We start from the raw sequence: 16,074 nt of genomic DNA, 5'->3' as shown, positions 1-16,074 counted from the left end.
AAGTAAGGCTATGTTTTAGTCATAGGTATTTTTAGTAAAAGTCATGGACAGGTCATGGGTAGTAAACAAAAATTCACGGCCCATGACCTGTCCATGACTTGTACTAAATACCCTTAACTAAAACTTGGTCCGGAGGGCCGCAGGTGCTCTGGGGGGGGGGGTGGCCTGGATGCTGGAGGGGTGGCCCAGGACCCCCACTAGTGCTGGGGGGAGAGTGGCCCAGGACCCCCTCTGGTGCTGGGGGGTGGAGGATTGGCACAGCTGGCAGGCTCCCTACCCGGCTCTGCATGGCTCCCTGGAAGCATCCGGCATATCCCTGCAGCTCCTAGGGGGAGGAAAGGCCAGGGGGGCTCCGCACACTGTCCCAGCCACGAGTACCAGCTCCACAGCCGGGGCAGCCCTGGCCTCTTCAACTAGGAGCTGCAGAGACATGTCAGCTGCTTCTGGGGAGCTCCCCTGAGGTAAGCATCAACCTCCAACTCTCTACCCCAGCCCTGCGTCCCCTCCCACACCCAAACTACTGCTGCTGCTTTGGGGGGGGGCACACAGTGGTCCGCGACTGCCCCAGCAGCTTGGGCAGCCCCTGGGCCAGCCGCACCGGCTGCTGCTGGGCAGTCTCAGGCCACTCTGCGGGCCCCCCTGCAGCGGCTGGCCTATGGGCTACCCATGCTGCTCGGGCAACCCCACAGCCAGCCACACTGGCCACTGCAGAAGTCACAGAGGTCACAGAATCTGTGACTCCCGTGACCTCCGTGACAGGCATGCAGCCTTAATCATAGGCCATTATGTTTCACCCAGCTACACCTATATTGAGTCCAATAACTTGTGTTTGACAAAAGTAGATCTTAGAACTTCCAGAAAGGCATCCAGTCTTGATTCAAACACATCAAGAGATGAGAATTCACCATTTCCCTTGTTAGTTTGTTCCAATGATTAATCAACTTCATTGATAAAAATCTGAGCCTAAATTCCAATTTGAATTTGTTTGGCTTGTTACTCCTTTCTTTGCTACATTAAAGAGCCTTTTAGGACCCTGAATTTTCTTCCCATAAAAGGTACTTATACACTGTAACCAAGTCACCTCTCAACCTTCTTTTTCATAGCTAAACAGATTGAGCTCTTTAAGTTTCTCATTGTTTAGCCATTTCTTGAACCCTCAAATCATTTTGTGCACCCTCACCAGTTTTTCAACATCCTTATTAAACCCCAACTGTATGGAATATTCCAGTATTGTCTCACCAATATCATACACCAGTGGTTCTCAACCTATTTACTACTGTGGACTGCATATGCAGTTCTCTATATATTATGTGGGCTGCATCCACACAATATATATACAACCCTGCCTGCTGTGGCTGGCCAGTCGGGCACATCCCTTGATGCCTGCGCCCAGACAGTCAGGGGCAGAGGTGATCCCACCCCCTGAGCCATGAGAAGCTGCCCATGTGACAAATTTACACCCCGCAACAGCTCTCTACCCAGTGACAGGACTTAAACGGTAGCCTCCTGCTCTGGCTGTGAGCTCTGGATCTGGACATGGCCAGCAGGGGACGGGCTGGAGGGCGCTATCTGTTAAAGGCATTCCAGAGCACGCTGCAGCCTGGAGCATGGTCATCCCCCCCCAGAGGTGACATGTAGCTGTTGCTGGGGGGGGGGGACCATATACCTCCCCCCCATTTTTCCAGACGCCTCTGGCACGGACAGCCAGAAGCGAGGAGGCAGTGTTCCCCCAGCGATGGCACTCGGTCATCCTCTTTTCTTCCCCCTGCCCCATTCCCCTACTCCTTTTCTTCTCCCCACTGTCCCCTGCTCCATCCCTCCCCCCCGTCCTCCTCCCCTCCATCTCCCCACCCCATCCCCTTTCCTCTCCACACTGTCCCCTGCTCCTCCCTCCAGCCCTATTTCCTCATCCCCTTCTCTTCCCCCTGCCCTATCCCATCCCTCATTCTTCCCCACTGCCTCGCCCTGCCCCACACGGGCACTCACCACTGTACAGAAACAGGACTCAGCACACATAGAAGAGGACAACGATGGGTACTTGGACCCAGGAGGCAGTATCCTGGAGCTGCCAGCTCAGTCTGGGAGAGGCACTGAGTGAACTGGCATAGCTTCGGAAGGACAGAATATCCCTCCTCCAAGACAGGCTGAGCAGAGCAAGCCCTGCTCAGTGCTCGCAGAAAATGGGGGTGGGGAGCAATGCCCCCCAAACTACACCCATGGCTGGTGTAGGTTGATGATCCAGCGCCTCCCCCGAACCTGGCAACCCTACAGTGTGTCACTGCAGTGTGGGAGCTCCTCCCCCACCACAGTGAGCTGCTTCACCTTCCCTGCTGGTAGGAAGCACTCCAGCAGGGCTCCATGGCACCGTCTCCCTCCTCAGCCGTCTCCACCCCTGCCAGGACCCGGAAGCAGCAAATTTTGATTATTTTTTTTAAAGCACTCAGCTGAGCTCTAATTGGGCCACAAGCAGCCCGCAGGCCACATGTTGAGAACCTCTGCCATTCACAGAAGTAAAATCACCTCCTTATTCCTACTCACTACTTCCATGTTTATACATCCAGGGATCACATTATCCTTCTTTCCCCATAGCTTATGTTTAATTGCTTGTCCATTATGATCCCTAAATCCTTTTAAAATTCACTGCTTTTCAGGATACAGACATTCCCTTTTGTAGCTATGGCCTGAATTCCATGTTCCTAGATGTATTACTGGTATTAAAATGCATTTAGTTTGAATGGCCCACAGTTTACCAAGCAATCTAGATCACTCTCTATTATCATCATTTACCACTCCACTAACAGGCCTATAGTTATCTGACTCATCCAACCTGCCCTTTTTGAATATAGACACAACATTAGCACATTTCCAGTCATCTGAAAATTGCCAGCATTCCAAGATTTATTGAAAATTAACTTCAGGAGGCCAGATATCCTCAGCCAACTCTTTTAGGACTTTTGGATGCAAGTTATGTGGGTCTCCTGCTGAGGATTTAAAAATATTTATCGCTAGTAGATATTATTTAACATGCTGTTATTAATGGACCAGAAAAATATTTCATCATCCTCACATAAGTACATCATCCTGCTTATTTCCACAAAGATACCAGAAATATTTTTGACCATCTGTCTTTTCTGCAATATTCAAAATTTTACCACTCCCATTTAGTAATGGGCCTATGTTATGCCTAGGATTTCTTTTGTCCTAATATACTTTAAAAAAAACATATTGTCCTTAGCCCTGCTAGTCATTGATTTTTCCCTTTTGTCTTTAGCTTCCCTTATCAGTTTTCTACATTTCATAACTTCCAATTTATACTGATTGCTCTCTATTTCTCTTTCCCCCCCAAGTTTTTATATATATATATATATATATATTTTATTTCTAATTGCTGACTTTGTTTCACTACTGAACCAGGATGGGCTTTTAGCTAACTTTGTTCTCTTTCTTGATGGCTTTTGGCCATCCAATTAACTCTTCTTAAAGAGCTCCCAATTTTCATTCACATTTTTGTCTGCGCTCTCCCTTCAAATCAATTTTGCTCATAGATTTTCTTAACTTTATAAATAAAATAAATAAATAAATATATGGAGATATACCTATCTCATAGAACTGGAAGGGACCCTGAAAAGATCGAGTCCAGCCCCCTGCATTCACTAGCAGACCAAGAACTGATTTTGCCCCTGATCCCTAGGTGGTCCCCTCAAGGATTGAACTCACAACCCTGGGTTTAGCAGGCCAATGCTCAAACCACTGAGCTATCCCTCCCTTCCACTTTACTAGACTCAGCAGCTGATTGCATGTTGAGCTGGAGGTCTCACCTCACATAATTCAGGCACAAAATATGCCATAGCTGGAAGCAGGCAAATGCAGACATTAGGTGGCAAAGACCCTCTTAATTCAACATTTTACATTTTTTTTCTTCCATCTACTGAATTAAAAAGAAGGTTCTTTGGGGAAGGGCTATACAATAGCTCCTTTCTGATATGGAATGGAAACTGGTTCTTCTATGGTTAGGAGCAGCAATCCATTGTGGAAAGAGACTTTTCTTCTTTGGCCATCTGCTTGTCAATCATAGGTGGAAGCATCTCCCTTAGTAAAGATTGTGTGACTTATTCATGGTAAAAATACCATGAACCGTACCGCTGCCCCCAATACCTACATAGCCCAATGGTACAATTACATGACAATAGTATTTTTCAAATATAGAACTCTTTTCCTACAACCCTTATATACATGAATATAGCATTTTGTAATACCTTTTATCATTCTTGTATAGCTACATAACATTCATATTTATAAATGTAAAATATGTCTTTAGTGATTTAGACTTACATGATAAATTCTATTTTTTTTAAAAATGGTATGGCTTTAGTGATTTCCTTTCTACAAAAACTATGTTTCCCTTCTATAGGCACAGATACAAATCTTATTTTTGTAGTAGGTCAGAAACGGAACCTCAGAGAAATGTAACCATAGAGGTGGCATTTAGTAAATATATTAATATTTAATTCTCTCATCACATTTCTTCAGCAACGTTGATATCTTAGCACCTTGCTATCCACGTGCCAAAAACAAGTAGGTAATTAGCACCTCTGCCTTCCCATTTTGTTTTGTTTTGTTTTAAATACATGTCATTGCTGGAATAAAAACTATCAAAAAGGTGGCCTTCATTTTGAGCTGAACACAGTTCGACTCATACTCAGTCTCTCATCCTCCGGTAACTGCAATAAAGCCATAGAGAACACACTGCCCCACAGCTCCTGAATCTTATCTCTCAAGCGTCAAAATCCCTATGGAGTACACTGCCTCAGTGGATTGTGGACAAAAAGGCAGTCTTCATAATTTCCAATTAATTCAGAGTCTTATAGATTAGGACTGGGAGTTTAAATTTGGTCTGGAAATTAATGAGGAATTTGTGAGCACATTATAGGAGTGACAAGATCCTATGTCAATTATGACTGAGGCAGGCTGCAGCATTCTAAACTAGCTGTAGCATTTGTGTGACTGTTATATTAAGCCCCAGACCGAGTTGCAGTAATGAAGCCTTGAGGACCCCAGTCTGCACACAAAGGTAAGGACCAGGGTTTTAACAACATATATGAATAGAGCTTCTGATCTATATTAATTGGAAACTTGTTTCATTTTTCCAAATAAGCTATCCCAAAACATAAGGACATTATAAGGAGGGCTAAGAAAAGGCATTATATGGGGTGAAAAGATTTGATAATAGCTGCATTCTTAGATGCCACGATTCTAGGAATTTTCTGTTGTAGGACCAACATAACTCCTGCAAGCACATAATTCCATCAAGGAACTGGAGCCACTGAATTGTAGGTGGATAATTTTGGAGATTTTCTACATGATATTAATACTCCAAAGGAGGAAAGAAGGTATAAAAATTGGAAGTCACAATGTTTCTTCATATACCACAATTGCACAAAAGTTACTGTATGCTAGTCCACCTTTAAGCAAATGCTTGAAATGACCACTTATATTCTCCAGGGGAATATTAGTCAGAGTAGTTTCTGGTGGTCTTGTATGAGATCCTCAAAACCCAATTAAATATTCTACTGTAACTCCCATCAGTTGCTTGCATGAATTCCTCAAGTATTAGAATTTTGACGGCAAATTTGATCAAAATAAGTAGAAAGAAACCAAAGGGCTAAATGGATTATTGGTGGGTACAAGCATTCAACATAGGTGAAATTACTCAACCCCACCAGAAAACCAGGTGAGTCATAAAAACAATTCTCTTAGCAACAACATCAAGAGCTTTAAAAAAAAAAAAAAAAAGAATCAGGGCTAAAGGTAAATTCCTTCACTCAGGTAAATTGAGACGTAGTGTCAGTAAAGTTATATTTTTCCAATATTTTTGGGTTAGGAAATTTGTCAGGAATCTGATTAATTCTGAAAAGTCATGTTTTAAGTTTAAAATAAGCTAATTACTTTACACTTGGAAAAATAAATAAATAAAAAGAAATACAGTTTTCAGGTTTGCAAAAGGCCCTTGGAGAGAGACACTAGCTAGAGTCCATGAGACTATCAACATTACTCACTACACACTTATAAAAACTGTATCTGCAATTTATATTATCATTGTTAATGAATGCATTTTTAAATAAGAAGGTACCAAAAATCATATTGATTCCAAGGGAGATGTTACAATTAGAGTGTGCGCGGATACAAAATTTGTATTCACATCTGATCCGCAAAAATGATCCATGGATATCTGCAGATGTACAGGGCTTTAAATATAAAATCCACATCCACATCCATCTGCAATCTGCAAAAATGGTCCGCTGATATCCGCATCTGCAGATGTGGATATCTGCAGATATAAAGCGGACATCCAAGGATTTGCAGGGCTCTAGTTACAATCACGTGAATTAATACAACTGTAGGGAAGTGAAATTGGCCCACTCACCGTTGAATAATTTTGAAATTTTAGAGCTTGTTGGGTTCCCGGAGGTGGGTAGGTGCGGGGATAGAGGAAGGGAAGGATGACAGAGTCCCTTTGTCCCTTCCTTTCTGATGCATACTCAGAATAGATGTATAATATCTAAAGGGTAAGAGATGTTTATCAATGTAAGCCCCACCACTTTGTAGTACTGCTTCCTTCCTCCTGTCATTATCAGGAAGGCAGAGAAACAAGTTGGGGGGGGGAACCCAAGAAAAAGCAAGTAGCACTAGACTCAAGATCAACAGAAGGAAGGAAAGTGAATACCTAAAAGCTCAAGTTGGGAAGGGAGGCAAATTCTTCTGTGACAATTAACTCTTATTTTCTATTTCCTCTTTTTCTCCCTCAGGAGGAGTAGGCAAGCTTTCTGTACAAAGCCACAATAGGGAGGGAGGGATCTCTCTCTTTCATATATTATATATAAATATGAAATATATATACACACACACACAAATATACACGCACACACTATAAAAACCTATATAGAATATACAAGAACAGAGGCAAGATGACTGGGAGAGTTCTAGTTCTAAGCAAAAGAACGCTCTATGAAAAAAGTACTGTTGTCAAGGAAGTTACAAGGAACCAAACTGACATACATTTATGACAATCTAATGTCTGGCAATTTACAAGAGATAACAAATGTACTGATCTCTATATTCTGAAACTTCTGTATAAAGTGTATACTGGAATTTTATATATGTAAGAAAAGGCTCTTTTGACAAGCTATATTGTCTGCCGGATTTAGAATATAAAGTCCATAGGGAAAAAATTAGATCTTTCCCTGTGCAGCACTCAAGCACACCGTTGGCATCTAATAAATAAAAATGTGACCAATTACCAGGTACTGTACAACAGGTATAGATAAAGTACAGAAATTGAAAAAGAACAAGGTATTCTGTCATGTCCTTAAAATGAAACAGTGAATAAGATTAATAGATTAATAGATTCTAGGACTGGAAGGGACCTCGAGAGATCATCGAGTCCAGTCCCCTGCCCGCATGGCAGGACCAAATACTGTCTAGACCATCCCTGATAGACATTTATCTAACCTACTCTTAAATATCTCCAGAGATGGAGATTCCACAACCTCCCTAGGCAATTTATTCCAGTGTTTAACCACCCTGACAGTTAGGAACTTTTTCCTCATGCCCAACCTAGACCTCCCTTGCTGCAGTTTAAGCCCATTGCTTCTTGTTCTATCCTTAGAGGCTAAGGTGAACAAGTTTTCTCCCTCCTCCTCATGACACCTTTTTAGATACCTGAAAACTGCTATCATGTGCCCTCTCAGTCTTCTCTTTTCCAAACTAAACAAACCCAGTTCTTTCAGCCTTCCTTCATAGATCATGTTCTCAAGACCTTTAATCATTCTTGTTGCTCTTCTCTGGACCCTCTCCAGTTTCTCCACATCTTTCTTGAAATGCGGTGCCCAGAACTGGACACAATACTCCAGCTGAGGCCTAACCAGAGCAGAGTAGAGCGGAAGAATGACTTCTCGTGTCTTGCTCACAACACACCTGTTAATACATCCCAGAATCACATTTGCTTTTTTTGCAACAGCATCACACTGTTGACTCATATTTAGCTTGTGGTCCACTATAACCCCTAGATCCCTTTCTGCCGTACTCCTTCCTAGACAGTCTCTTCCCATTCTGTATATGTGAAACTGATTTTTCCTTCCTAAGTGGAGCACTTTGCATTTGTCTTTGTTAAACTTCATCCTGTTTACCTCAGACCATTTCTCCAATTTGTCCAGATCATTTTGAATTATGACCCTGTCCTCCAAAGCAGTTGCAATCCCTCCCAGTTTGGTATCATCCGCAAACTTAATATGCGTACTTTCTATGCCAATATCTAAGTCGTTAATGAAGATATTGAACAGAGCCGGTCCCAAAACAGACCCCTGCGGACAGGGCCGGCTCTAGGATTTTTGCCACCCCAAGCAAAAACAATTTTGGCCGCCTCCTTTCCCCCGTTTTTTTCTTACCCCACCCCCGGCCCCGCCTCAACTCCGCCCCTTCCCCAAATCCCCAGCCCTGCCTCCTCCCCCCAGGCTCTCAAGCCTAGGAGGGAGGGAGGGAGGGAGGGGGAGAAGCGGTGCACTCGCCGCGGCCACTCGGAGTCTCCCCCTCCCTCCCAGGTTTGAGAGCCTGGGAGGGAGGGGGAGCAGCGGCGCGCGAATCAGCTGTTTCGCGCGCCGTGGCGCGCGAGCGGCAGCAGCGGAGGTGAGCTAGGGCGGCCGGGACACATTTTTAGGGGCGGCATTCTGGCACCGGCCATGCCGCCCCTAAAAATGTGCCGCCCCAAGCACCAGTTTGTTTTGCTGGTGCCTAGAGCCGGCCCTGCCTGCGGAACCCCACTTGTTATGCCTTGTTATGTTATAAGGAGAGAGAATTCCACCATGTGGAGAAAATATAACAGGTGAAAACCCAATATTTTAACCTGTAAATAGGAAAATAAACATAAGCAAAGGAATTGAAAAAAGATTCTGTGCTGAAAGGTGTTTGTTATATCATATTACATAAAGAGGTTACTGAATGAAGGGAGAGGAAGGGTTTGAGATATTATATCCACAATGGATTTAAAACTATTGGAATTGTAATCTTGTCTTTTATGAGGTATATGACTGAAAGGTGGTTTTTTTAAATCATTAACTTTTCTGCTTCTATGTTTTCTTAGAAATATCAGGAATGTCATTTTTTGTCTTCTCTGCTTTTGTTGGAAGACCTCTGGGAGATCTCAGGGATGCTTGTTTGTTTGTTCAAACATCATTATTTATGGGGCTGGATGTTAAAGCCTTTAACAAAGGCTTCCTTAAATCAAAATGTTAGACATTTCAAGTTAAACAGGTAGGCGCGCTCTCTCACACACAGGGTTTATAGAAAGTCTGAGTAAAAGTCTCTTTCCCTCACAACTGTTCAATTTACATTCTCTTGACTACTGTGATATTACCATTTCATCGGTTCTCAAGCCATCAGCTGAGACAAGACTTCAATTTTTAATGTAAAAACAAACACACACAACTTTAAAACAACTTAAACAAAAAAAAAGGAACTCATTTCAGGGCTTCTTTATATCATACATCAAAAAAGGAATAGAAGACACAAACTCCATTTTTTTTCCTTGGCAGATCACCTTTAAGTTGAACTCAAACTCAGAGATCTCTAGCAGACATTTAAACAGAATTGCATGGCTGTTATAAGAATTAAAAAAAGATTGGAGGATTGCAAATTGGAAAGGATAGAAGCTTACAGAAAAATGGTAACTAAAGATCTCTTAAGAATCAATACAAAAACAGAAACAAATTAGTCCAAGTTAATGATCAAATTCTGTATCCCAGAAAAAGGTGTTCTAAGGTAAATGAAAAATTTCTCTCTAAATATTAGTAGAATAGAAAAGCACATGACAGAACCAAAAGTCTTTGTGATGAGAACTAAGTTTAGTGTGCACTTGTTAGGGGTGTCACTGAGAAATGTAGAGACAGACCCTGAGAAGTATAAACCTAAGTTATCTACAAATAACCAAACATGATGTTTGTAGGAATTAGCACACAAAAACCTTTCAGATGCAAATATAAGTGGATCTAAATCTGAACACTAAGGAACACCCATCAATAAATCATATGAAGAAAAATTAGAGAAGCACATTAGCTGGAGAAAAGAACGAAAGATATAACCCAAACCAGGGGAAAATTCCTGACAATCAGAATATATTGCAAGAAAGATCTACAGGATAACCAAGATGTTTGCAACTGGTACCTTAATTTTATAATAACAATTCAAATATATTTTATAGAAATAGAAATATCATTGTTAAAACTTCAGCAAAAACATGTGTTATCTAAGCCTTTATCAAAGGATTTTCATGCTAACACATTGATTGATCTATCTAAAATATACACTTAAAATACTGTAATGAAAATATTACACATGCCGAATGGAGGGATGTAGAGGCTCCTTTCTTTTAAAATAAAAAGTGAATGGATTTAGCAGCATGGATTTCTTAATCCTGGTGAATAACATGTACAATGCTAAGGAAGTGGGACATCATGACAGTTTTATCACTGTTTGAATAATCTTTAAATTGAAACAGCAAAGTAGACCATACGTATCTTGCAATAGATAATTTAGCAAACTGTACAAAAGCAAATCATTCCTCCAATATAATAAGCCAGAACAGAGAACAAAACTATAACCTTGAAGGAACAAGGCTCTGATGCAGAATACCACCATTCTAGATAATGTAAATGCTTAAAAATTGACAGACTCAATCTGCATTGTTAAATGAGATGAATAATTTGGTCATCTTTCCAGATTGTCTCAGTTCTCCAGACATTTTTTCCCCCAAAACCATCAGTTTACATGAGTTTGGTTAGCCTCAGGATTGTATTTTGAACTTAATTTTGAAGCTAACCTGTGAGTTAGGATTTACCGTAAATAAACATGACAGATCTGGTAGAAGGAAAATGGCTTAATTTACACAGTAGCAACAGTTTTCTCCATAGAAACTAAGATCTGTGTTATAACGTAAATGCCCTGCACTACTTTTTTTTACCCCCTCCACCACCCAACACACACTAGGGTTTCAAAGGACTTGGAGGAAAAAAACCTGAGCTGTCACTTCTGTACTTCAAGAAATGGGTATGTAGAGGGTTGATAATGAAGGCATAAAACTGTTCTTGTAGCAGAGGAGAGTACTATAGAAGAGGAAGCATATTTCCCCCATTTTCTCCGTCTAACAAAAATGCTTGTTAAATACTCGAATTCAATCTGAAGGATTTGGAGATGTGGCTTTTTTAAAAGTGAGAGATGGGTTCAAACCCAAACGGAAGCTTCAAAACACCTATGTGAACTTATATTTTTAGCTTCTGATCATGCTGAGTTATCACAATAATGTTAAAATTAAAAATTTAGTACATCTTATAAACCAGTTTAAGATTTAAAGCAAATTAGTCTTAAATTCAGGACACAACAAAGGGAAGCCAGACCATTAATTGTTTATCTAAGAAATGTGTCCCAAAAAGCCAATATATAGCAGCTAAAACAACCGAAACATCAGAAGTATCATTGTGGGAGTAAAGATGCAAGACCACTTGTATCAGTGACTGCAGTTACTTGAAAAGGTAACTGAAGAAACTTAAGGAAGGAAGGATGACACACTGTGGTGTTGTGGCTAGTGAATGAGACTAGAAATCAGGAGGCCTGGACACTAATCCTAGATGTGCCAATGAGCTCCTTTGCGACCTTTGGTAAGATTAACTTTTCTGTGCTTCAAAGAGTTTCTTATTTGTACAATGGGGAAAATACATACACTCTTCTTACCTAATAGCGTAATCAATTAAAGTATTGATTACAAAACCCTTAGCATTTTATAACCCTTCCTATCTGAATATCTATCTATTAAGCACACTGTAACTAGGGCTTCTGTTTTTCAGGGTTTATTAGTTTAGTTGGGGGGGGGGGTATTTTAGTACATTTTGAGTTTTATGTTGGTGCCCAAAAATTGGGGGGTGGGAATTGAGGCCCTCTCTTTGTATATACATTACTTATTACAGTAGTATATACCATAATAAGTAATCTCATTGTGAAGTTCCCTAATGCACTTTAACGTAATACTGTTTCAAACAGCATTACTTTGAATCAGGATAGGGAACCTTTCATGCGCACCATCAGGGCCTACTCAGATCAATTAATGTGCAACACATTAGTGTGGTTCAGAAATCAAACCCTCACACTCTGCAGTACAACTCAGTATACACAAGTTACATGTAACCATTTCCAGTGCTATACTGGCCTTCATTGGCTAAACACCTTTTTTATTTTGGATAAGAGGCGTTTTATAACTAAAACGAAAAATCAGAAGTCCTATTTATAACTAAAACAAAACTTGATTGGTCCCTTATGTAACTGAACATCTAGGGTAACACTCAGTATTGCAGAGTTATCTTTTCTCAACACGGGCATCATGTCACCCTTGCTAAGAGTTCATAAGACATATGCTTGCTAATTCAAACCACAATGTGTGTATATCAACGTGTGTAATCAGGAAGGCCAAAGCACAATTGGAGTTGCAGCTAGCAAGAGATGTGAAGGATAACAAGAAGGGTTTCTACAGGTATGTTAGCAACAAGATGATCAGGGAAAGTGTGGGACCCTCATGGGGTGGGGCCTCATGGAAGGGGTGGAGTGGGGGCGGGGGCGGGGGGGTCGAGCACCCAGGGGGAAGAGGGGAAGTCGGCGCCAATGCTGGTGATTAAAATGGGCGAGAAGCTGGATACAAGTCAACAGTGTGCCCTTGTTGCCAAGAAGGCTAACGGCATATTGGGCTGCATTAGTAGGAGCACTGCCAGCAGATCGAGGGAAGTGATTATTCCCCTCTATTCAGCACTGGTGAGGCCACATCTGGAGTACTGTGTCCACTACAGAAAGGATGTGGACAAATTGGAGAGAGTCCACCGGAGGGCAATGAAAATGATTGGGGGCTGGGGCACATGACTTATGAGTAGAGGTTGAGGGAACTGGGCTTATTTAGTCTACAGAAGAGAAGAGTGAGGGGGGATTTGATAGCAGCCTTCAACTACCTGAAGGGGGGTTCCAAAGAGGATGGATTTAGGCTGTTCTCAGTGGTGGCAGATGACAGAACAAGGAGCAATGGTCTCAAGTTGCAGTGGGGGAGGTCTAGGTTGGATATTAGGAAAAACTATTTCACTAGGAAGGTGGTAAAGCACTGGAATGGGTTACCTAGGGAGGTGGTGGAATCTCCATCCTTAGAGGTTTTTAAGGCCCGGCTTGACAAAGCCCTGCTGGGATGATTTAGTTGGTGTTGGTCCTGCTTTGAGCAGGGGCTTGGACTACATGACCTCCTGAGGTCTCTTCCAACCCTAATCTTCTATGATTCTATGAACCAATGTGAATCTTTCTGCAGAACCAAGACAATTTCCTCACATTTTGGTACCCATGTAAATAGAAATCATATGGCACAGAGTTGCTTTGCCATTCTTGTTTTTCTTACATAATACTTTCCCATATGCTCTGGAGAGTCAGACTTGATTCAAGACTGAGCCGAAATGTACATGTTTAAATAAAACGATGCGGCATTTTGAAGTACCTACCTGGCCAAAGCAGGGACTGGTACTCCTCGTGCTCGTATTGGTGGTTTTCCACGAACAACTGGAACTTCTGCATTTTCTGAACCACCATTCAAATATGTTAACTCTTGAAGCTGTGCCTGTCTGATTTCATCATTGTAGTCCTAGACAGAAGGGAGGAGTGGAAAGCTATTCAACCAACACAGAAAAATACTTATCACAAGAACTGCTTCTAAAAAAGTATTTTTCATAATATTCTAGATGAATTTTTTGTTGAAAATCCTTTAGAAACAATACAGAAAAATGCTGCAATAGGAACTCCAATTCAACCTAAAATATGATTAGAACCTTCAAATAAAACATTATGTTTTTAATTAGATTTTGGCTCAAATCCTGTTTTCCTCTCTGAGGTTGCCCGTTACCTCCAGCATATTTTCCATTAAAAATAAATAAATAAATAAATAAATAAAAAAAGGGGGGGGGGTTTACTGACTAGCGAAAATAAATTACCAGTACTTAAAACACTATATATGCCTCTTAACAATTTAGAATGAGTATCAGGCAAGATCCGACGGTGGAATCACATTCCATTGCAAAGTGGTGAAAATCCCATCACTTCATTTCAGCATGTCAGATCTGATGAATTTTCAGCCCAAGGCATTTTGACTGCAGGCCCATGTGCCACAGGGAGAAATTCTGTGCTGGTGGAGGGTAGATTAAATGACCTGCCCCAATAGTTCATTTCCATCCTTAAGTTCTGATTCTATGAATTTCTTCCATATATATGAGTAATTTTATCCAAATAATAAACATAGTGACTGCTGAAAATATTTTCCTTTGAAAAATCTAAAATAGACTTGTATAAGTAAACTGAGGACACTGTAGATTTATTTGCTCTCCTCAACAGAGCTACTCAGAGGAAGACTGCAGAATTCATAACAGTTATTTATACAGAGTTAGTAGAATATTTCTCAAACACATGCAGACCTTGAAATACTATATGCTATCCTCCAAATCCTGTATGCTATATAGGAATGAAACAGACGTTGTGAGCTAATGTGAACTCAGAGCTGAATTTCTTTATCATCAAATTCCATTTAGTATAAATGAACCAAGGATTGCAGTTTTAGTGTAAACCAAGAAAAAGATTGTATTCAAAACGGACTATTTTTAACAGGCTCCTCCATGTACCAGTAATAAGTGCTGGTTCTCACATCATTTCACTCTTGTTTAGTTCAAGAAACAACTACATTGTGTCTATTCCTTTTCCACCAAAGTGGAAGAGTTTTATTCAAACACTGTCAATAGTTACAATTCTAATTAAGTAAGAAAGGAAATCTAGCTCATGATGGAAGTGGAATTTTATCCCATCTATCAATATGAATGCAACCAAAGAAATATCAAATGTTGCCTCATGTACTTTATTATGAAGCACAGAAACTGAACGAACAAAAGGATTAATGCTACTCTAATAACGCTGGCACTCATCTGTCAGACTTTGTGCCTCCCCTCAATTGTAAGGGTTTTTTTTTAAACAAAAGAAGGCTTGGATTTTCCCTCATACTTCATTCCAGAAGGCAGCCTTTTGGTTGAAACACAGGTACTAAACAGCAATGTTACCTGTTAAGCATCTTTGTACACCCTTGGGATGTTAATTCAGAGAGGATAGGTTGCAGTTCACTCTCCATTCACGCACGAAGGCTGCAACAACCAATCAGTAAGTAAGGCTAGGTCTACACTAGAGAGCTTACAGCGATGCAGCTGTACCGATGCAATAAGATCTCTCGCGTAGCCGCTCTATGCCGACGGGAGAGAGTAATCCTGTCAACATAATTAATCCACCCCCACCAAGCGGCGACATAGTTCTCCTGCCGTTATAGCGCTGTGGACTCTAGTGCTTATGCCGATGTAATATATGCTGCTCAGGCGGGCAGAATATTCACACCCCAAGAGACAAAAGTTTTGCCAAGGTAAGTGGTAGTGTAGACATAGTTAAAGACAAGCCTTTTTGAGCCCTTTCATAGGTGCCTTCTGTGACATAGTTTTATTTCCAGGACCTTGTTCTTTCTAAAGCAACTGCTTCAGTAAACTGTTAATACTTTAAACTTGTGTAAGCAGCAAAGATTTTACTGCAATAAAATCTTAGATTAATACCCACATTTCAATTATTTCCATGGGGTGAGCGGTGTTTCATTCTGATTGACAGAGTACAGAAAGACAATTCAAACATAACCTGTCTATTTCTGACATGCCAAGTCATGATGGATAGGAATTGTATATAGGAATCCCTTAGCTACAAAATATCAAATTATACACAAGGTGGACAATGAAGAACATTAAGGAACCACTGGATGAGCACAATAAGTAGGATGCATTGGCCAAAGTCCCCCACTGAGGAAAGCAGAGGTGACTAGTCTGCAGAGTTTTGATAAGGCATAGGTTACGGGTGCCCTATATAACTCCTATCCATATGCATCTCTGAACCAGAAATTGCCAAAGCCCCAGACAAAACAGCTTTGACTCCTAGGGG

The 16,074-nt window shown here is 41.1% G+C and overlaps 1 protein-coding gene across 1 annotated transcript in view; it reads right to left on the bottom strand.

The window, feature by feature from the left end:
* Window positions 1-16,074, bottom strand: part of KHDRBS3 (KH RNA binding domain containing, signal transduction associated 3) — a 213,009-nt gene that overhangs the window by 86,750 nt on the left and 110,185 nt on the right. Inside the window, exon 5 of the mRNA XM_026659267.2 lies at window positions 13,569-13,708. Coding sequence (XP_026515052.1) covers window positions 13,569-13,708 — 140 coding nt within the window. The remainder of the gene's footprint in view (window positions 1-13,568; window positions 13,709-16,074) is intronic.

Source organism: Terrapene carolina, unplaced genomic scaffold (assembly GCF_002925995.2).
Source record: "Terrapene carolina triunguis isolate 2854851 unplaced genomic scaffold, T_m_triunguis-2.0 Scaffold58, whole genome shotgun sequence".
In the NCBI taxonomy this organism is placed as follows: domain Eukaryota; kingdom Metazoa; phylum Chordata; order Testudines; family Emydidae; genus Terrapene; species Terrapene triunguis.
This window is presented reverse-complemented; position numbering and strand designations above follow the sequence as displayed.